Raw genomic sequence first — 17,361 nt, forward strand, 5'->3', positions numbered from 1 at the left:
GTGAAAGACCTGTTTCCTGTTTCCAGTTTCTCCTTTATGACAGAAAGCCAAACCTTCTGTTGTGGGTACCGTTCAATTCTGCTAGAACAGTGGATTTCAACACAGCAGAATTGCTTGTTTCCCGAATTGGGAAACAGCCCTGGTGTGCACTTCAGCAGTTCTTGTATGGCCCAAGCAGAAGCTGCTGTCTAATGGCTTGTAAGTCTCTCTGGTAAAGACTGGGTTACTGCCCAGATTTCCCTATACATCTTTGATCTCCCAGTGTCTATACATACACAGAAAAGGTCCATTGTTAACCTAATTCAAGCCTTTTGTGGAGCTGCTTTTTACTTTTACACTGCTGGGAGTTAGCAAAACAGGCATAACACTATTCCGGGACTCCTAAAGTGGAATAGTCTAGTCCCAAAGTGATGCTTTAATGAATGCAAGCCCAGTTTTAAATATAAACTGGCTTTGTCTCTACTGTTTCAGATAGTTGCAAGAAAATGCCTAGAAGAAGCAGTCCAAAGCCCAAGAAGCAGTCTAAAACCTAAGAGGCCTACAGCAGAATCTTTTTCCCACACAGCTAATGGTTTCAGATCTGAAGTAAAGGAAATTCCTTTCTTTCACCAACAGTGTGGAAAAAAGAGTTACTCAGGCTCCAGAACTCCTTCCTAACCAGATCTTTGTGGTAACAATAGGTAATGTCTTCAGAAGGGATCTGAAATATGTTTGAACAGGTTGTAATCTCTTGCCATGGCAGAGATATGGCTTTGGTGATGGGAAGAGTCTATCCATTTCTATGAGTATCAGAGGAACACCATGGACAAACAGTGAAAAACAAAGACAACAAGGGGGGGGAAGACACTGCCAAAGCCCACAGTTGTTCATTTCTTTCTGATTTATAGTTCAGAGAAAAGAATTATCCATGCCTTAAAAATCTCTCCTTGTTTCTTAACAAACAGTAACAACAGTAGTGCAAGCTCTGTTGTATAATGATGGTTTACTCTTTTCAAGCAATGTTCAGAGGCTGCTCAATGCTCCCCACTCGAGTGGATCCAGTGCTCAAACGGTTGTCATTTAGACTTTGCTGTATTCCACAGCACAATTCCTTTTCCCTTTGAATTTCATCCCAAACGTCTGAGCTCTGCCCAGGTGAAACATCCAATCCACTCACTGCATCACATATCTTAATGCATAACACTATTGCTCTGTAGTCAAGAATTGGGTCCTCCTGACTTCTCTTTAACCTTGCAGAGAAGGATGTTCTAATTGTCATCAGGGGCTGCAATTCTAATTGCAAAGCTGTGTGAATAGTAAAAACCTTTACAAAGTCTCATGTGTTCTGAACAGTGAAAAATCCGTTCATTGATGGGCTAAGGGGACCTGAAGCCAACAAAAGAGGTGAGAGCATCACTGAAATCTGCATCTCTGCAGAAACTGAGGTTGGGTATATTCCTTTACAGGAACTAAACATGGTTTCAGATGGATTTCAGCTACTCCCTGTGTGTTGTGATTCCAACCCTGTTCCCATGCCCTGCTCTGCCATTAGTCTGTAGGGAAGGAACTCCAGGTTTGTCACAAACCCAGCTTGTCTCTGCAGCAGTTCCACAGTTTCCACATGGATGCCTTCACCTCATTGTTCCTCAGAGTATAGATGAGGGGATTTAACACTGGGGAGAGGAGAGTGTAGATCATACAGATGTGCTTGTCAGAGGGGAAGGTAGAAAAGGGACGGAGGTAGATGAAGATGCAGGGTACAAAGAAGATGGTGACGACCATCACATGTGAGGCGCAGGTGGAGAGTGCCTTCCAGTGCCCCTCAGTGAAGCGAACCCTGATGGTGGCCAGGATGAACGTGTAAGATATGACCAGCACCAGGAAGCAAAACAGGGATATTAAACCGCTGTTGGAAGCCATGAGCCACTCAATGACATAGATATCAGTGCAGGCAAGCCGAATAACAAGAGGCACATCACAGAAGTAGTTGTCGATGGTGTTAGGGCCACAGAAGGGGAGCTGGATTGTGAGCAGTGTCTGGACAATGGAGTGGAGGAAGCCCCCTGCCCAGCAGGCAAACACCAGGAGCCAGCACACCCTCTGGTTCATGATGGCTGTGTAGTGCAGGGGCTTGCAGATGGCAGTGTACCGGTCATAAGCCATCACAGTCAGGAGGAACATCTCTGATGCCCCTACAAAGTGCAGGAAAAAGAGCTGGGCCATGCAGTCTTCAAAGTCAATGGCCTTCCTCTGGGACAGCAGGTCCACCAGCAACCTGGGAGAGGTGACGGAGGTGCAGCAGATATCTAAGATGGACAAATTGCAGAGGAGGAAGTACATGGGTGACAACAGCTTGGGGTCAGTCCTGACAGTCACAATGATGAGAAGGTTCCCCAGCAGAACCATGGCATAGGCCAGGAGGAAGAAAATGAAGAAGAGGACTTGCATCTCCCTTGTATCAGAAAGGCCCAGGAGGATGAATTCAGGCACTTGAGAGAAGTTTCCCAGCGCCATCACTTCAGCTCAGGCTCCCATAGCACAGGTCTGGGGATGGACTCATGGGCTGCAAGGAAAAGAAGTGGATGTAGTACGGCTCCAAGGTTCATGGGTGATGAGATCAGGATGCATTTACTGCTGTTCTGCCTGCCACAGAAAGCACAGTGTTGCATCATAAGTTATGGTGAGCAGTGCTTGCAAAAAGCATCATCTATCTACTGCCTTCCCACTCCATTTCCAGGTTTCTGCCCCTCAACACTGATCTTCACTCTGACCACTATCTTTCTGACCACTATTTAGTGTGATAAAGTGCATGTTTCCATCCTGTCAGGGGGGAATCACATCCTACTGTCACAGGATAAGAGCCACCAATACTGGAGGAATGGCACACTGTCCTTTTACCTGCTGAGAGTGTCGTGATGGAAGCAAATGTTTGTCATGGTCAAGTATTGTGTCTGTAGTGTACAGCTCCACCATAAGCTGTTCCATGTTCTATTCCTAATTGCATTCCCCTAAGCTGATGAAAGGGCCCTCCTTTCTACTCTGAAACTAGAAATACAAGCACAGAAAACAGGTTCTTCACCAATTCCTCTCTATTGAGCTAGCAGCCATTCAGTATCTTGAGTGATCTCTTAAGCCTGCTGTTAACAGAGCATCCTTTCCTGAAGAAATGGTGCTTTCTAACAGAGCAGAAGCTGCGAAACTCTGCACAGTTTCTCTACATCTTTGTCTCTCTGAGTAATTCATATAGTTCTTAAGTGGAGAGATAAACTCACTGTCTTGTGGATGCTGAGATGTGACCAGCGTATCAGTGCTCATTTTCATTTACAATCACACCAGGAAATCCTTTACCTGCTCATTTCTGCCTTAACATTTATAACTCAGCAAGCAGATTACTACTAAGAAAGCAGTGTCTGCTTGTCATATATGCCTCTTGCCTTTGCTAATACCTGAGCACTTTTCCTCAGGTCCTGCTCTATTCTCTACCACTTCCTGGTAGTTCTCAATGACTGTTTTTCTTGCCCATCAAACAGGCTTGCTTCATGCAGAAGTGGGAATATACATCTGCAAATCACAACACTGGTTCAGGAATGATCTCACTTTTTCCTCTCTGCGCTCCCAAGGGCTCAGCAGTCTTCCAGAGCTGCACAGAGGGTGAGCTGTCTCTAGAGATCCCTCATGTTGTGCTAGAAACCTGCAGAACAAGCATCACCATCTGAGTGTAACAGCTCTAACTCCCTGTACAGTTAATGAAGAAGAATATGAAGAAGTTATGAAGAAGAATAATGAAGAAGAAGGCTCTTGGCTTACCTTTCTTAGATCATTATACCACAGTGAGATGCCTTACTCCATAGAAGACAGTCCATCTGACCTTGAGATGTCCTTGCTTGGAGAGCAGATACCTGCCCCCTACTAAATGCCTACGGTGTAATCAACATTAAATGAAGCTGCTTTGAAGGATACAAATGGCCAAAACCATCATAATAGTATTTACATTTTTTATGTGTATTTTTAAACCAATTACCAAGCTTTTCTCTCTGCCTTTCATATAAACATAACCACACATATGGGCTTTAATATGCCATGGCTGATATGAAGAACATAGGCAAAGGAGAAGAAAAAATGATTACTACTGTACCCAGTTACAAATTGCTGCTACAACATGAAATTTCAAGTCTCAACTCCACATTTGCTGTCTGAAAACATTTTTAATCATTCCCTCCAGATCTGCTTCAAGTTATCCATCCAAGAGGTCAGGGCATTGTCCCACTCTTCTTCCTCTTGCTCGTCATTGCCATATCCTTGCTTTTGTTTAAGTTTCTTTGTATCAGAATGTTCCCAAGCATTTTTTTTCTTTTCCTGACAGCTTACAGGCAAATTTTACTGTGATGGTATCAATGTCCCATTTTCTGCCTATCACTTAGACAGAAAGATCCAATGAGGCAACATCTCCAAGGCTTTCTGAGCTGACCTCTGTTTCCCGCATCCTCCTTCTCCCTGAAGTCATCCCATCCCAGCACAACATATAAATATCCCTGTAACATGTTAAGTACTAAACACAGGCAAAAGAGTGACAAGCATGTCATTACCAAACTCCAAGTAGGTACCTGAGGGCCTTATTAAGCAGTTTTTGTGGCTGGGTCCCTTGGTGTGCAGCAGTACATCAATTTGCTCAATGACCTTCTGCGTGTGGAGTCTTGAAGGTTGATAGAGGATGAAACAACATGTGCTTCTAAGCACTCAGAAGCCCTTTGTATGATAAAACCCCAAGTGTCTGATAATAAAACCATAAATGTTCATTGATAAGAGATCCCCTTGTCTTTATCTAGATCCACAAGCTTTTTTATCTCATTTTCTCCTCCTTTCCTGTTGAGGAAGACGAGTAAGAGAGTAGTTGAATGGGTGTCTAGCAGTTAGCCAGGGTAAAACAAACACTGGTATGAACTTTTAAGACTGGAAATGAGTTTCTGAAATCATGCAATCCAAGAAAAGAAAGTGATTACTGAATTTTGTGGCCATTTCTCCTACATGGAATCATAGAATGTTTCTGGATTGGAAAGGACCTCAAAGCTCATCCTGTTCCAATCCCCTGCCACAGGCAGGGACAGCTTCCACTGGAGCAGTTTGCTGAAGGCCCCATCCAGGAGCTGAAAGGAGTAGCCTCTCCTAGTGAGGAAGAACCTGGAGATCTAAAAAGGAAATCTTGGTGACTATGTGTCTGGTTTTGTGTCCTAACAGTAGGGAACAAAACCCCTTCCTCTTCTGTCAGTCATTTCTACCTCTTTCTCTTCCTATTCTGCCTAAAAATATGGAGACATTATAAAAATTCCTAGTCCAAGTACTATGTTTTACTTCTAATTTTACTACCATCATAAAGCAGCAAGGGCTTGCTGTTGTATTTCATCTCCATGCATCACCAATCACCTTGGAGCAAACAAGTGAGTTGTGAACTATTTTAAGGACATCCTGTTCCTCTGTTCCCCTTCCCAAAATAAGGAAACATTCAATAACCACAGTCAGTCCATTTGCAGAACAGCATTGCCCAGAGTCATGGGATTCCAAGAACAGTTCCATGTTTCAGTATCTGTACCTGCACTGAAAATGGCTGAGGAAAAGTCAACCAGACAATAACATTCTTATTAAGGAATGTTTTCCATGTTCAACTAGGAACTTGGCTGTATTTCAGTATAGAGAAATACTTAGTTCTTGTATTTCCAGTGGGATGTCAATCCCTCAGATAATACCAGTGTAATAGCTCCAGAGCAGCTACTGGCCAAAACATGGCATTTCATCCAGTGTCTGAATAAAGCCATGAAAACTTGCAGATAATTCCACTGGATATGGGATCACTCTGGTTCTGTGGTCTTTAACCATGCCTGGGTTGCTGTTCTCATAGATTGTAAAGGTCACCCATGACATAAAGGTCTCAGAAAAGTGTTAGACAACAGGACTCCTTTCAATGAAGTAGATTTAAGCAAGAATAGCCATAATTTCAGGTCTATAGGATTTTTTGGACCTGGGCATGAAGTTGCATTTACATTTATTGTCACTGGGTAGCTGAGATTGACTGTTTGAGGAACCAGAGGCAGGATGAGAACAAAGCTGAAGTAGGTAGCACATTCACCAGAAAAGTACTAAATACATAGATAAGAACATTCAGACTCACTGTAAGAATTTTAGCTATTAACCTGGTGAGCTTTGGAATCACGGTACTGACATTGAGCTGCAATAACAGTAGTTATTATTACTGGGAATTGAACTGACAGAGGAAGGAAAGAAGTTTCTATTTCTCATCTGAAGGGACTTCTGAGTAGCTTTAGGTTGCCCAGCTGAAAGTTCACACTCCTCCTAATAAGATGCCTTGTATGGAAAACCCTTTCAATAGTTACATATTGTAGTTTATTTATTTGCTGGTGTTTCAGTACAATCTTTCATCTCTCCCTGTTGTGCAGAGACCAAATATAACCTCCTACTTCTCTCAAGGTCCTGTTTTACCATGAAATGAGTCCTAAAGGCTGCTGACTTTTGTCAGCTTGCTCAGTTGTAGACACCTCAAAGTGTGTTAGATAAAAGCTGCTGATGTTGTGCCCTACTGAAAGGTTTGTTTACTGTTAGAACTTGATACCACCATCACTCCTTTGTGCAGAAATGGAAGGAGATGCTACTCTCCAGAGCTTTTAGGAGCTTGGAGGAAAGAACAACCTCTCAAAACACTTGGTTGTTTCTCCTAATGCCAAGAGAAGCCTAGGCAAATACCCCACATGCAGCTCTGAGGTGCCTCAAGGTAAATGCCACAGTAATACCCACCATGTTCATGTCTGGGAGCTGATGATAAGCTCACATCCTTTAGGCTAACAGTTTCCAAAGCACATGAGTTACATAAACACTTGAGTTTAGTGTCAGCATTCTTCTGAATAGCTGCACTAAAACCACAGCAGCGTTACTGGAATGTCACTCCTGGGCACTTCTCTGAACCCTCCCCATGATTACTTAAGCTCACACCATCTTACAAACATACACTGTGTTGTTTCACTTCTCACTCCTCTGCACTTTCCTGCTCCACAACTTTTTCATGGCATTTTTCACTTCTTTGTTTTGGAGGGTGTAGATCAAGGGGTTGAGCATAGGTGTGATGACGGTGTAGAACAGGGAGACTGTCTTGTCTGCTGAGAAGGTGGTGGAAGGGCGCATATAGATGAAAATGCCTGGTCCAAAGAGCAGAACTACAACCGTGATCTGGAAAGTACACGTACGGACAGCTTTGAGATGCCCTTCGAAAAAGCACACCCTCAAAGAAACCAAGACAACAGTGTAGGACACAATAAGAACAATGAAACAGCCCAGGGAAATTACACCACTATTGGCAATCACGCTGACACCAATGATATAGGTGTCAGTGCAAGCCAGCTTCAGTAAAGGGTGAACATCACAGAAATAGTGGTCAATCTCACTGGGCCCACAAAAAGGCAGCTGAATAACCAGCAGGGTCTGCACTATGGAGTGTACAAAGCCTCCCACCCAAGAAGCTGCCACCAGCCAGATGCAGACACGTTTGGTCACAATATTTGTGTAATGAAGTGGCTTGCATATAGCAGTGCAACGGTCATAGGCCATCACTGTGAGAAGGAAGATTTCAGTGCACCTGAAGAAATGGCCCCCAAACAGTTGAGCTGTGCAGCCCACAAAAGAGATGGTCTTCTTCTCAAGAAGAAGGTCATAAATGAATTTGGGAGCTATGACAGTAGAGTAACTGATGTCCACAAAAGACAAGTGGCTCAGGAAGACGTACATGGGAGAGCTCAGCTGTTCACTTGTTTTTATAGTAATAATGATAAGCAGGTTTCCAAGAATGATAGTGACATAGAAGGTTAAGAATAACAAGAAGCAAACTTTTGCAACTCTCTTGTCTTGTGTCAGTCCATGGAGGATGAACTCTGTCACGTTGTTTTCTTTCTCCATAGGTACCATGTAGACAGGACCTGAAGCACAGAAAAGACCAGCTATGGCATTAGATATGGGACATTATCACACATACACACTGATCACTGCTATGTTCAATATGTTTAATGTTCCTCCTTTGCTGTCTTTTTGGGACAGTTTCCATTTTTTTATCCATGCTTTTCTCAAGGAATAACAGTCGATATCCAAATCAGAAGGTATTATTGACATATATAATAATAATATATATAACACAATATGATAATATATAACAAACTCAGGTTATCTGTTTGAGAAGAGTGGTAGAAATAACACCCTCAAGTTCTCACCTTTGCCTCTTTTAAAACAGAAGACTAATTACAAAGTCCCCTGAAGACTCACTTTATCCCTATAATGGTGATTTAGTAATAAAAGTTGACTGAAGGAGACAGTGTGGCTCTAATTCCAGTCTCAACACGTTGATCATGGCCTGAAGAAGGTCCTTGCACAGTGACTGTACTTTCCTTTTCAGTCCTCTAAAGGATTGCAACAGAACTACTCCTTACTATCCCCTATGTGATAGACCTGGATAAGTTCAGTCACAGAAAGAACTGGCCAGTGTTTTCTTAAACCACCTTTCTTACAGCACATGAATTGACTAATTGGAGCTAATTTACATTAATGGCACATTAGGAGGGGCTCCTATACCTCACCCAAGCCCGGGACTTAGTGTGGAATATCTCATAAAGACACCTACAGTGATACCAGGGTAATGAATGTATTGCTGGTGACCTTGCTTTACTGACAAACACCCATAAATCCACCTCTGTGGCATTCCCATGGACACAAGTATCATTAGTTCAATGTATATATGAAGACAGAGGTGGTAAATGTGTAATAACCTTGACTGTGATACCATCAAGCCCTTTGGAGTCTGACTTCTATTTGACAACCACATAACGCTCAGCTCTTTCTTTCTCCTGAGCTCTCTGCCTCACCTCCCAGCTATTGCCCAACTAGGGAAGCAAAGGGAAGGCTCTTCAGTGTCTCCATCCCTATTTCCATGCCTCTCCATGGGAAAGAATTGTGGAGAAGGCCAAAGTGTGCATGTCATGACCGTGTGTGACATGTCCAACTCAGGCAAAGTAAGACTGAGCACATAGGAAATGTCCATCAGCATCCATCCGAGCCCTCTCTGTAACACTGACAACATCTTTTCCACAGATTTTGCTGGAAAGAACATATAAGTGGGGGGAAAAGCAAGTAAAACATCAACTAAAACAAAAGCTGAAAAATATATAATTGAGTGTTTTCTAATTCATAAAATGGACCACACACAATTCACTATTTGCATAGGCGGGATTTCAGTCACTCTTGAACAGAACAAAGGAATGATACTTACACAGTTCATATTTGCAGTCTCTGAGCATTCACTTGCTATTGCTCCTCTGATGACCTCGTCTGACCACTTTTAGGTGGCTTCATCAGCATGTCTCAGCTGCAAGTTGTGGCTGCTGGTTCTGAAACCTAGAATGGCTGAAAGAGCAGCCTGGCTATCTGCATTTCTCATTCTGCAAAAAACCCCACAACATCCAAGAGCATCTACAAAAACAATTGTCTCTCACCAGATGGGGAAATGGTAGCAGATATATTTAAAGTAAATCACACAGCAGAGGCATGAGACTATCAAGAGTAATGAGATCCCAGAGGCATACGAAGCTTTGTCAGAAATCATCAGTGGACAAGGAGCTAAGACTTGTTCTTTAGGTATCTCTTAGGGTCATCTCTTGAGAGTGGTGTTAGAGTGTGGTCACCTCAACTCTTACATTGCACATGGGTTTGCTTGCTTGCTTCTTTGTTTGCTGAATGGCTTTTCAATGCTGTCCAGATAAATAAGCTTTATTTACTAGTGGATATGTATTTGCTCTGGAAGCATTTCTGGTTCAAATAACCATCACATCTGACCATTTGCAAGCTTTATTGTCCACTGCCATACAAAGACAGGCTGAAAAAGCTGGGGAACAGCCTGGAGAAGAGAAGCTGCTTGGAGACCTCAGAGCAGCTTCCAGTGTCTGAAGGGGGCTACAAGGATGCTGGGGAGGGACTCTTCATCAGGGACTGTAGCAATAGGACAACGGGTGGTGGGTTAAGACTGAAACAGGGGAAGTTCAGGTTAGAGATAAGGAAGAAGTTTTTTACTGTGAGGGTGCTGAGGCGCTGGCACAGGGTGCCCAGAGAAGCTGTGCCTGCCCCATCCCTGGCAGTGCTCAAGGACACAGGGGCTTGGAGCAAGCTGTTCCTGTGGAAGGTCTCCCTGCCCATAGCAGGAGGGTTGGAGCTAGATGATCTTAAGGTCCTTTCTAACCCTAACTGTTCTATGATTCTATGATTTATATTCACCTTACCTTTGCAACCAAATATTCTTGGCATAAAAATGTCCCTCACAGAGGCCATTTACGTGAATTCTGCTTTCTGTCCTAAGCTAACATATTTCATACACATTCTCATTTCTTCTTAACTTCTTACCATTGCATGTTGCCAACACAAAACAATATCACAACTGTGCTACAGACTTCATTTCTTAGGCTGCTGCTGTACAAATTTGAAACAAGAAGTACAACAGGAAATTACTTCAAACATTTAGAAAGGTTTGTGGTTAGTCCTCACTGAAGGTGTTCTTACTGATACAATGCAAAACACAGAAGCAACTCTTTAGCCTAAGTAATAAGTTCTCATAAGAATTCATACCAAGAGGAGCTTAATGTTTTCAGTGGCACTTTCCGTAAGCTACAGTCAAATATTTGCCCAGCAGTATCCAGAAATGAGAACTCCAGAAGAAAACAACTTGTGTTCATCTCTAAAGCATTAAAAAATAATCTGTTTTCAGTATATAAGTGTATATATATATATAATTTTGATTTTAAAACCCCCAACTGGTGTTATCTCCAAAGCATTAACACAATAATCTATTATATATATACACATACCTATATAATTTTATTGATATATACAAAAAGTTGTAAGCCCTAACTTGGGCTTCAGAACACTTGAGACACTGAATCCTACTTAAGTCATGTTAATGTGTAACACAGGTGCTGCAGAAAATCTATGGATCCAGTCAGAGATCAATATGATCAGACAAAAGCCATTTATTACAAAGCCTTAACTCCTTATATACTATTTTTTACATGCACTTTCAGTGATTTGGCATATTATGATTGGATACGTGTCTTGAAGACCCTTAGTGACTAACATGTAATTGGTTAAGCACAGGTATGAGAACTTGACCTCAAAAGCTTGCCAACAGTCCACAGTTCTCATTAACTCAGTGAATTCCAGCTTCTTCTTATCTTGCTTGCTTAAGCTTCCTTGGGCCTCTCACGGCCTTGCTGTATCTTTCAGGATTATTCAGAGTTTATGGACCAATTATCCATTCTCCTGTGAGAACACCGTCTCCACTCACAGGTGATGTTGATAGGGAATGAAAGTGAAGGAATCAAAGTGTGTCAGTTACTTCTGAATGGCATGAAGCAGGCCTTTCCCTTCCTCACTCAGCTGATTTGGCAGTTTTCTGCTGTTAAGGTAAGGGCTAGGGTCTCTTGTCTCATTATGAATCCTCACATGGAGACCCTGAGCTGCTATGGCTTGTCACCCTGTGACAGCTTTGCCTGGTTTGGTCTTTCATCCTGATGATTCTCTTCCCTCCTGAAGTAGGAGTATACCAGCTCTTTCCCATGGCAAACACACTCTTCCCTTGTGTGGATGTGTAAATGTGCTTTGTTGGGCTTGGAGTTGTATACTGGAATAGTTCTTAAACAATTCTTTTCCTTCTTCCATTGATATATGGAATTGTGTCTCCAAATGCCATGTTTGGTCCTTCATTTCTTACAGTCAGCAAGATGTCCTTCATTGAATCAGTGATTCTGTATTAGAATCATAGCATGGTGAGGTTTGGAAAGGACCTTAAGATCAACATTAAAACACCCGAGTCAGAACCGAAGGGTAGAGAGGGTGGTTGGAAGGATGGCATCAGTGATAAGGTGTAGTAGATAGAATCATAGAGCAGTTTGTGTTAGAAGGACCCTTTGAAGATCTTCTAGTCCAATCCCCCTGCCACGGGCAGGGACATCTTCAACTAAACCAGGTTGCTCAAAGCCCTGTCCAACCTGGCCTTGAACACTGCAGAAAGCATTTGTTGCACTAGCAGGGGAAGGGGAGAAGCTTCCTCTCCTGTTGCCTGCATCAGCAGATGACTCAGCTAGCACCTAATACCAGGTTTTTACTTGCCAATGTATGATTTCAAGATATACAATGTAGTTCTCATAAAAAAGCATTACTGCAAGCAGAAAGGGGACTCGGTTTCCAGCATCAGTTGGCCATGGTCCTCTCCTTCCCAGCTGAATAGATTACACAGCAGATGAAGTCCATGCTGAAGTTTATTGCTGAGTAATGGGATGCTCTACCTGGATGCCATTTTCAGTGGTTTAGATGGTAATGATTTAAACACTGGTGTTTTGGTTAGTGTTCAGAAGCACCAGGCCTGCCCCTGCCCAGCTGACAAGAGAGAGAAATGGAGTGCCTGCTCATCACAGAGTTCACAATGTCCTTCAAATCAAAAGATGAACCTTCACTGTCTTCCAACCTGGTATTCTAGTCTATGATTCCTAATTACAACAGGAGCTAACAGCAAGATTTTCCTCGAAAGGCAGTTTCTGGGGAATTTCCATGACAGGTATTTCCTTTGGGAATGTTATTGCAGTTCTACACCTTCCCATTTTCACTTCCCACTTTTCTACTCCACAGTTTTCTCATGGCACTCTTCACCTCCTCGTTTCTTAGCGTGTAGATGAGTGGGTTCAACATGGGGGCAATGGCGGTGTAAAACACTGCTATGCTCTTGTCCTCCAGCAGATTGCTGGATGGACATATGTAGATGAATGTGCATGGCCCGAAGAACAGAATCACCACAGTGATGTGGGACCCACAGGTGGAGAGGGCCATCTGCCACCCTATCCTTTTCAGGGAAACCACGATGACAACATAGGACATGACCAGGATGAAGAAACTGCTCAGAGTTATCATTCCACTGTTGGCCACAATAGCAATGCCCGTAGCATAGGTGTCCGTACAAGCCAGTTGTAGTAATGGGTGGATATCACAGAAGTAGTGGTCTATTTTGTTAGAGCCACAGAAGGGGAGCTGGGTGGTTAGAAGAGTCTGCACTATGGAGTGCATGAAGCCTCCTACCCATGAGCCGATCACCATCCGGCCACACACCTGCCTGGTCATGAGAGTGGTGTAATGGAGAGGTCTGCAGATGGCAAGGTAACGATCGTGGGCCATCACTGTGAGGATGAAGATCTCTGTGCAGCCAAAGAAATGTACCGCAAACAGCTGGGCTATGCAGCCTACAAAGGAGATGGTTTTATTTCCAACAAGGAAGTCAGCAAGCATTCTGGGAGCTGTGACAGAGTAGCAGATGTCTACAAAGGACAGGTAGCAGAGGAAGAAATACACGGGGGAGCTCAGAGGCTGACTGCTGGTTACCGTGATAATAATGAGCAGATTTCCTGCCACAGTAATCATATAGAAGAAGAGAAATAACACAAAACATATCTTCTGCACCCCTGGATCTTCTGAGAGACCCAGAAGAATGAATTCCTTCACACTACTTGCATTTTATAGAATCATAGAATAGTTAGGGTTGGAAAGGACCGTAAGATCATCAAGTTCCAACCCCCTTGCCATGGGCAGGGACACCTAGCTCTAAACCATCTCACCCAAGGCCTCATCCAACCTGGCCTTGAACACCACCAGGGATGGAGCATTCACAACATCCCTGGACAACCCATTCCAGTGCCTCACCACCCTAACAGGAAAGAATTTCCTCCTTATATCCAATCTAAACTTCCCCTGTTTAAGTTTTAGCCCATTACCCCTTGTCCTACCACTACAGTCCCTAATGAAGAGTCCATGTTAATGTTAATGTTAATCAGTTGGGCAGCAAAATGCCTAGGCACAAGGAAACATAAAGACAAATGATCTGTCAGTTTTTCCATTATTAAAAATGAATTCCTTATCAGATGTACATACACACTAAGAAATATAAAGGGTTGGTAGTAAGTTTATGAAGTGAGGGGGTTTTGTTTGTTTTTTTCCCTTCCCCTATGTATTTAACTCTCCTTGCACAAGACTTCAGCCATGCCTGTTCCTACGCTGGGATGGGTGCACTCTAGGATATGTTCCTCTGTTCTGATCCTCCAGGATTTATGGCTGATGTGCTAAGGGTAAGACTACAGTGCTCACTAGAGGCTCTACAGGTGTTTAAAAGCATGTTTGCCCTCAGTGTATACCAAATCCGTAATAACAGTCTTTGTAACAATAGTGCCTTGAAGAAGTATTCTTTGGAACAATGATTTATATTTATTTATATGTATTTATTGAGTTGTGGTGAAACCAACCTACAGAGAAAAAAATATATATCTCTGGTGTACATTTTGAAACATGAATATGCAGCTTCATGGGCTGAACTGTGACTTCTGGGGAAATCAATAATAATGGCAAAACAAGCAAAGAGTGTCATATATGAAGATGACCTTTGCAGGTCCTTCCAATCCAAACTGTTCTATGATTCCATGACATGTGTTAGTATTTAGCTTGCTCTAAATCTCAGCAGTATTTCTTTAAGATAAGGGAAGAGTGAAAAGATCGTTTCAGAACTCATTGCAGCATCGTATGACTTTTGCTTTATACTGATTCGTGATACTCTCTGGGAGATATTCTGAAGAGTTAATTTCTGGTGAGTAAAACCAGTGTAGCTGGTGGTCAAAGCCTCTCTGCCCCTATTGAAGACTATAGCTATAGCTAAACTAAGGTCCTTTTCAGAACCCTTTCTTTTTCCACTGACTAAGAGGAGCCTAAGTAATTTAACATCACCAGGGTAAAGTTAACTTCAGGGAATAATCCTTTTTGCCGTCTGAAGGTAGGTCAGAGCTTTCATAATGCCATCCTCATTTCTTGTGTATGTGCTATGACTGAAGTACTTCTACATACTTCTACACCTCTACACTTTCTCTGTTCAGAAATTCCAGTGTGAATGTGGGGCTTCTTTGGTTTGGCCTGTTCCACTGATAGCCCCAGAGAAGTAAATGTCACTAGTAAATAATCTACATCTTTAAAAAGACTTGCTCCTTAACGTTACCAACTTGCCATTACGCACCCAAACATCAGAGTGGCTTTGGTCAGGGAAGCCTGGAAACCACTAGATTAAACACTTTACTCAGTTTAACCAAAAATAAGCATCTTTAATGTGAGGCATCCCTGCCCATGGAAGGCGGGTTGGTACTAGATGATCTTAAGGTCCTTTCCAACCCTAACTATTCTATGATTCTATGATTCTATCTCTTACAAGCAGATTCTCAGCTCTATGGGATTCATCCTGGTATCCAAACATCCCCAGTCAACTGCTATTAAAAATCACCTTTGCAAGTCCTGCCCAGTAAAAACACAAGCAGTGATCAGAGCAAATCCATGGATCAGATCCATGGAATGATTCAGCTAATACAAATTACATAGCCCCTATTTGAAACTATGGAAAAATACGAAACTCTTGTGAAGGCAAATACTTATCAAGCATCCACAGGAAACACTGAAATGGAGAAAAACCAGAATTGCTCTCAAACCCACAAAGTGAAGCCTAGAGAGGAAGTTGGGAAAGTTAGGGACTTTTCCTGTGCTTACATATGTGCTAACAAAGTAAAAGATAGTCAAGAAAGGAAGGTAAAATTTACATGGATAATTCTTTTTCTGGTATATCTCCAAGAAAAAAAACATCAATAAGAACAAAGAATGTGATACTGGTTTCTACCTCCATCCCTCCTCTTTTCACTTAGCACTGACACAGTTTTCCATAGAAAACAAAAGGACAAAATGGTTATGTATTTATGGCTATGTGGTAGCCAGTGGAAGAGAAACAGCTGGAATCTGTTTGGCCAGAGCAGCATGGGAAGCAAACCCCACCAGTTTCAGAGTCACATTCAAGCAATCAGTGGTTCAGAAAGGAGTGAGCAAGAGACAAATGATCAAGGAAAAGTACATTCCTGAATAACGGCAGATGCGAAATTGCTCAGGGAAAGATTGTTGTATAATTTTGAAAGGATCGTAAAGATACAACCTATTCCCAACAGACACTTTTACCGTGCATCCGTCCTGGTAAGGCCCCTGTCACCACCACCAAATTGCATTTTACAATGTAGAATCATAGAATCCCAGACTGGTTTCTGTTGGAAGGAACCTTAAAGCTCATCCAGCTCCAACCCCTTCCACCGGAGCAGCTTGCTCCAAGCCCCTGTGTCCAACCTGGCCTTGAGCACTGCCAGGGATGGGGCAGCCACAGCTTCTCTGGGCACCCTGTGCCAGCGCCTCAGCACCCTCACAGGGAAGAGCTTCTGCCTAAGAGCTCAGCTCAGTCTTCCCTCGGGCAGGTTCAAGCCATTCCCCTTGGCCTGTCCCTACAGGCCCTTGTCTAAAGCCCCTCTCCAGGTTACTTGTAACCCCTTCAGGTGCTGGAAGGCTGCAAAATACATTACAATATATTTCACAATATATTTCCTTATGTCATGTAGTCACCTGCATCCAAGCCAGACACATTCACTCTGTTTTCTCCCTTTGTGGGGCAGTTCATGACCAGCCTAAGGCATCTTCTGTAAGATGTGATGGAGGTGCCAATTTCTTTCTGCTGACGCTAAGAGGATGACTACAATGACTGGAAGTTGTGAATGCTCCATCCCTGGCAGTGTTCAAGGCCAGGTTGGCCAGAGCCTTGAGTGAGATGGTTTAGCGTGAGGTGTCCCTGCCCATGGAATGATCTTAAGGTCCTTTCCAACCCAAACTATTCTATGATTCTGTGTTTTACATCTAATAGTATTTTTTCAGGGGCAGACTAAAGGTATATGATATAATGCAATCAATTGCAAAACAAAAGAAATATCAAGAGAACTATTAACATTTCAAAAAGGAGGAGAAATGGCCAGCATTATTCCGTAAAATCTCAGGTGGTTAATAGGGAACAAAATGACAGAATAACCCATCCTGGGACTACAGAACCAGTTCTGTACCTGACTCCAGCCAAAGAAAGCCACAAACAGGTGATAACTTTAGTGCTAATTCCTTTTTGTATTTTCACATTTAGTCCAGAAGTGAAACAAAAGAGAAGGAAATCAGGAAAAGAAGAAAGGACACAAAAAGAAAGGATCCAGAGATCCTGGAAAACTTACCTCATCTGTGGCTGGAGATCAAACCTTTTGTGTAAGGGCTGTTTGATTTTATCTCCTCAACATCTGTCTTCCCCAGAAGGAATGTGTTAGAGCAAAGTGTCTTTAAAGAGCAGGGAATAGCTTCTGAAAAGCTCCCAACACTTGCTCAGGAAGAGCCTTTTGCTGTATAATTCCATCTAATTTAGGTTCTTGT

General features: G+C 42.8%; 3 protein-coding genes across 3 annotated transcripts; all 3 read right to left on the reverse strand.

The window, feature by feature from the left end:
- Window positions 1-1,540: 1,540 nt before the first annotated feature.
- On the reverse strand, window positions 1,541-2,514 carry LOC133210178 (olfactory receptor 4D5-like). The gene has a single exon (XM_061349323.1). It carries the CDS (start codon window positions 2,491-2,493, stop codon window positions 1,558-1,560), a length of 936 nt encoding a protein of 311 aa, XP_061205307.1. The 5' UTR covers window positions 2,494-2,514; the 3' UTR covers window positions 1,541-1,557.
- Window positions 2,515-7,005: 4,491 nt separating this feature from the next.
- Window positions 7,006-7,953, reverse strand: LOC133210179 (olfactory receptor 4S2-like). The gene has a single exon (XM_061349324.1). It carries the CDS (start codon window positions 7,942-7,944, stop codon window positions 7,006-7,008), a length of 939 nt encoding a protein of 312 aa, XP_061205308.1. The 5' UTR covers window positions 7,945-7,953.
- Window positions 7,954-12,476: 4,523 nt separating this feature from the next.
- Window positions 12,477-13,584, reverse strand: LOC133210197 (olfactory receptor 4S2-like). Its single transcript, XM_061349347.1, is given in 1 exon segment — window positions 12,477-13,584. A coding segment is annotated over 1 exon segment (930 nt). The 3' UTR covers window positions 12,477-12,654.
- Between the last annotated feature and the right edge of the window lie 3,777 nt (window positions 13,585-17,361).

Source organism: Neopsephotus bourkii, unplaced genomic scaffold (assembly GCF_033783945.1).
Source record: "Neopsephotus bourkii isolate Nb327-2 ecotype Australia unplaced genomic scaffold, CSIRO-AGI_Nbou_v1 NB_409, whole genome shotgun sequence".
NCBI classification, from domain to species: Eukaryota; Metazoa; Chordata; class Aves; order Psittaciformes; family Psittacidae; genus Neopsephotus; species Neopsephotus bourkii.

What these genes read in the sequence shown, in the direction of transcription:
- LOC133210178 (XM_061349323.1), bottom strand. Translation starts at nt 2,493, where the DNA reads ATGGCGCTGGGAAACTTCTCTCAAGTGCCTGAATTCATCCTCCTGGGC.
- LOC133210179 (XM_061349324.1), bottom strand. Translation starts at nt 7,944, where the DNA reads ATGGTACCTATGGAGAAAGAAAACAACGTGACAGAGTTCATCCTCCAT.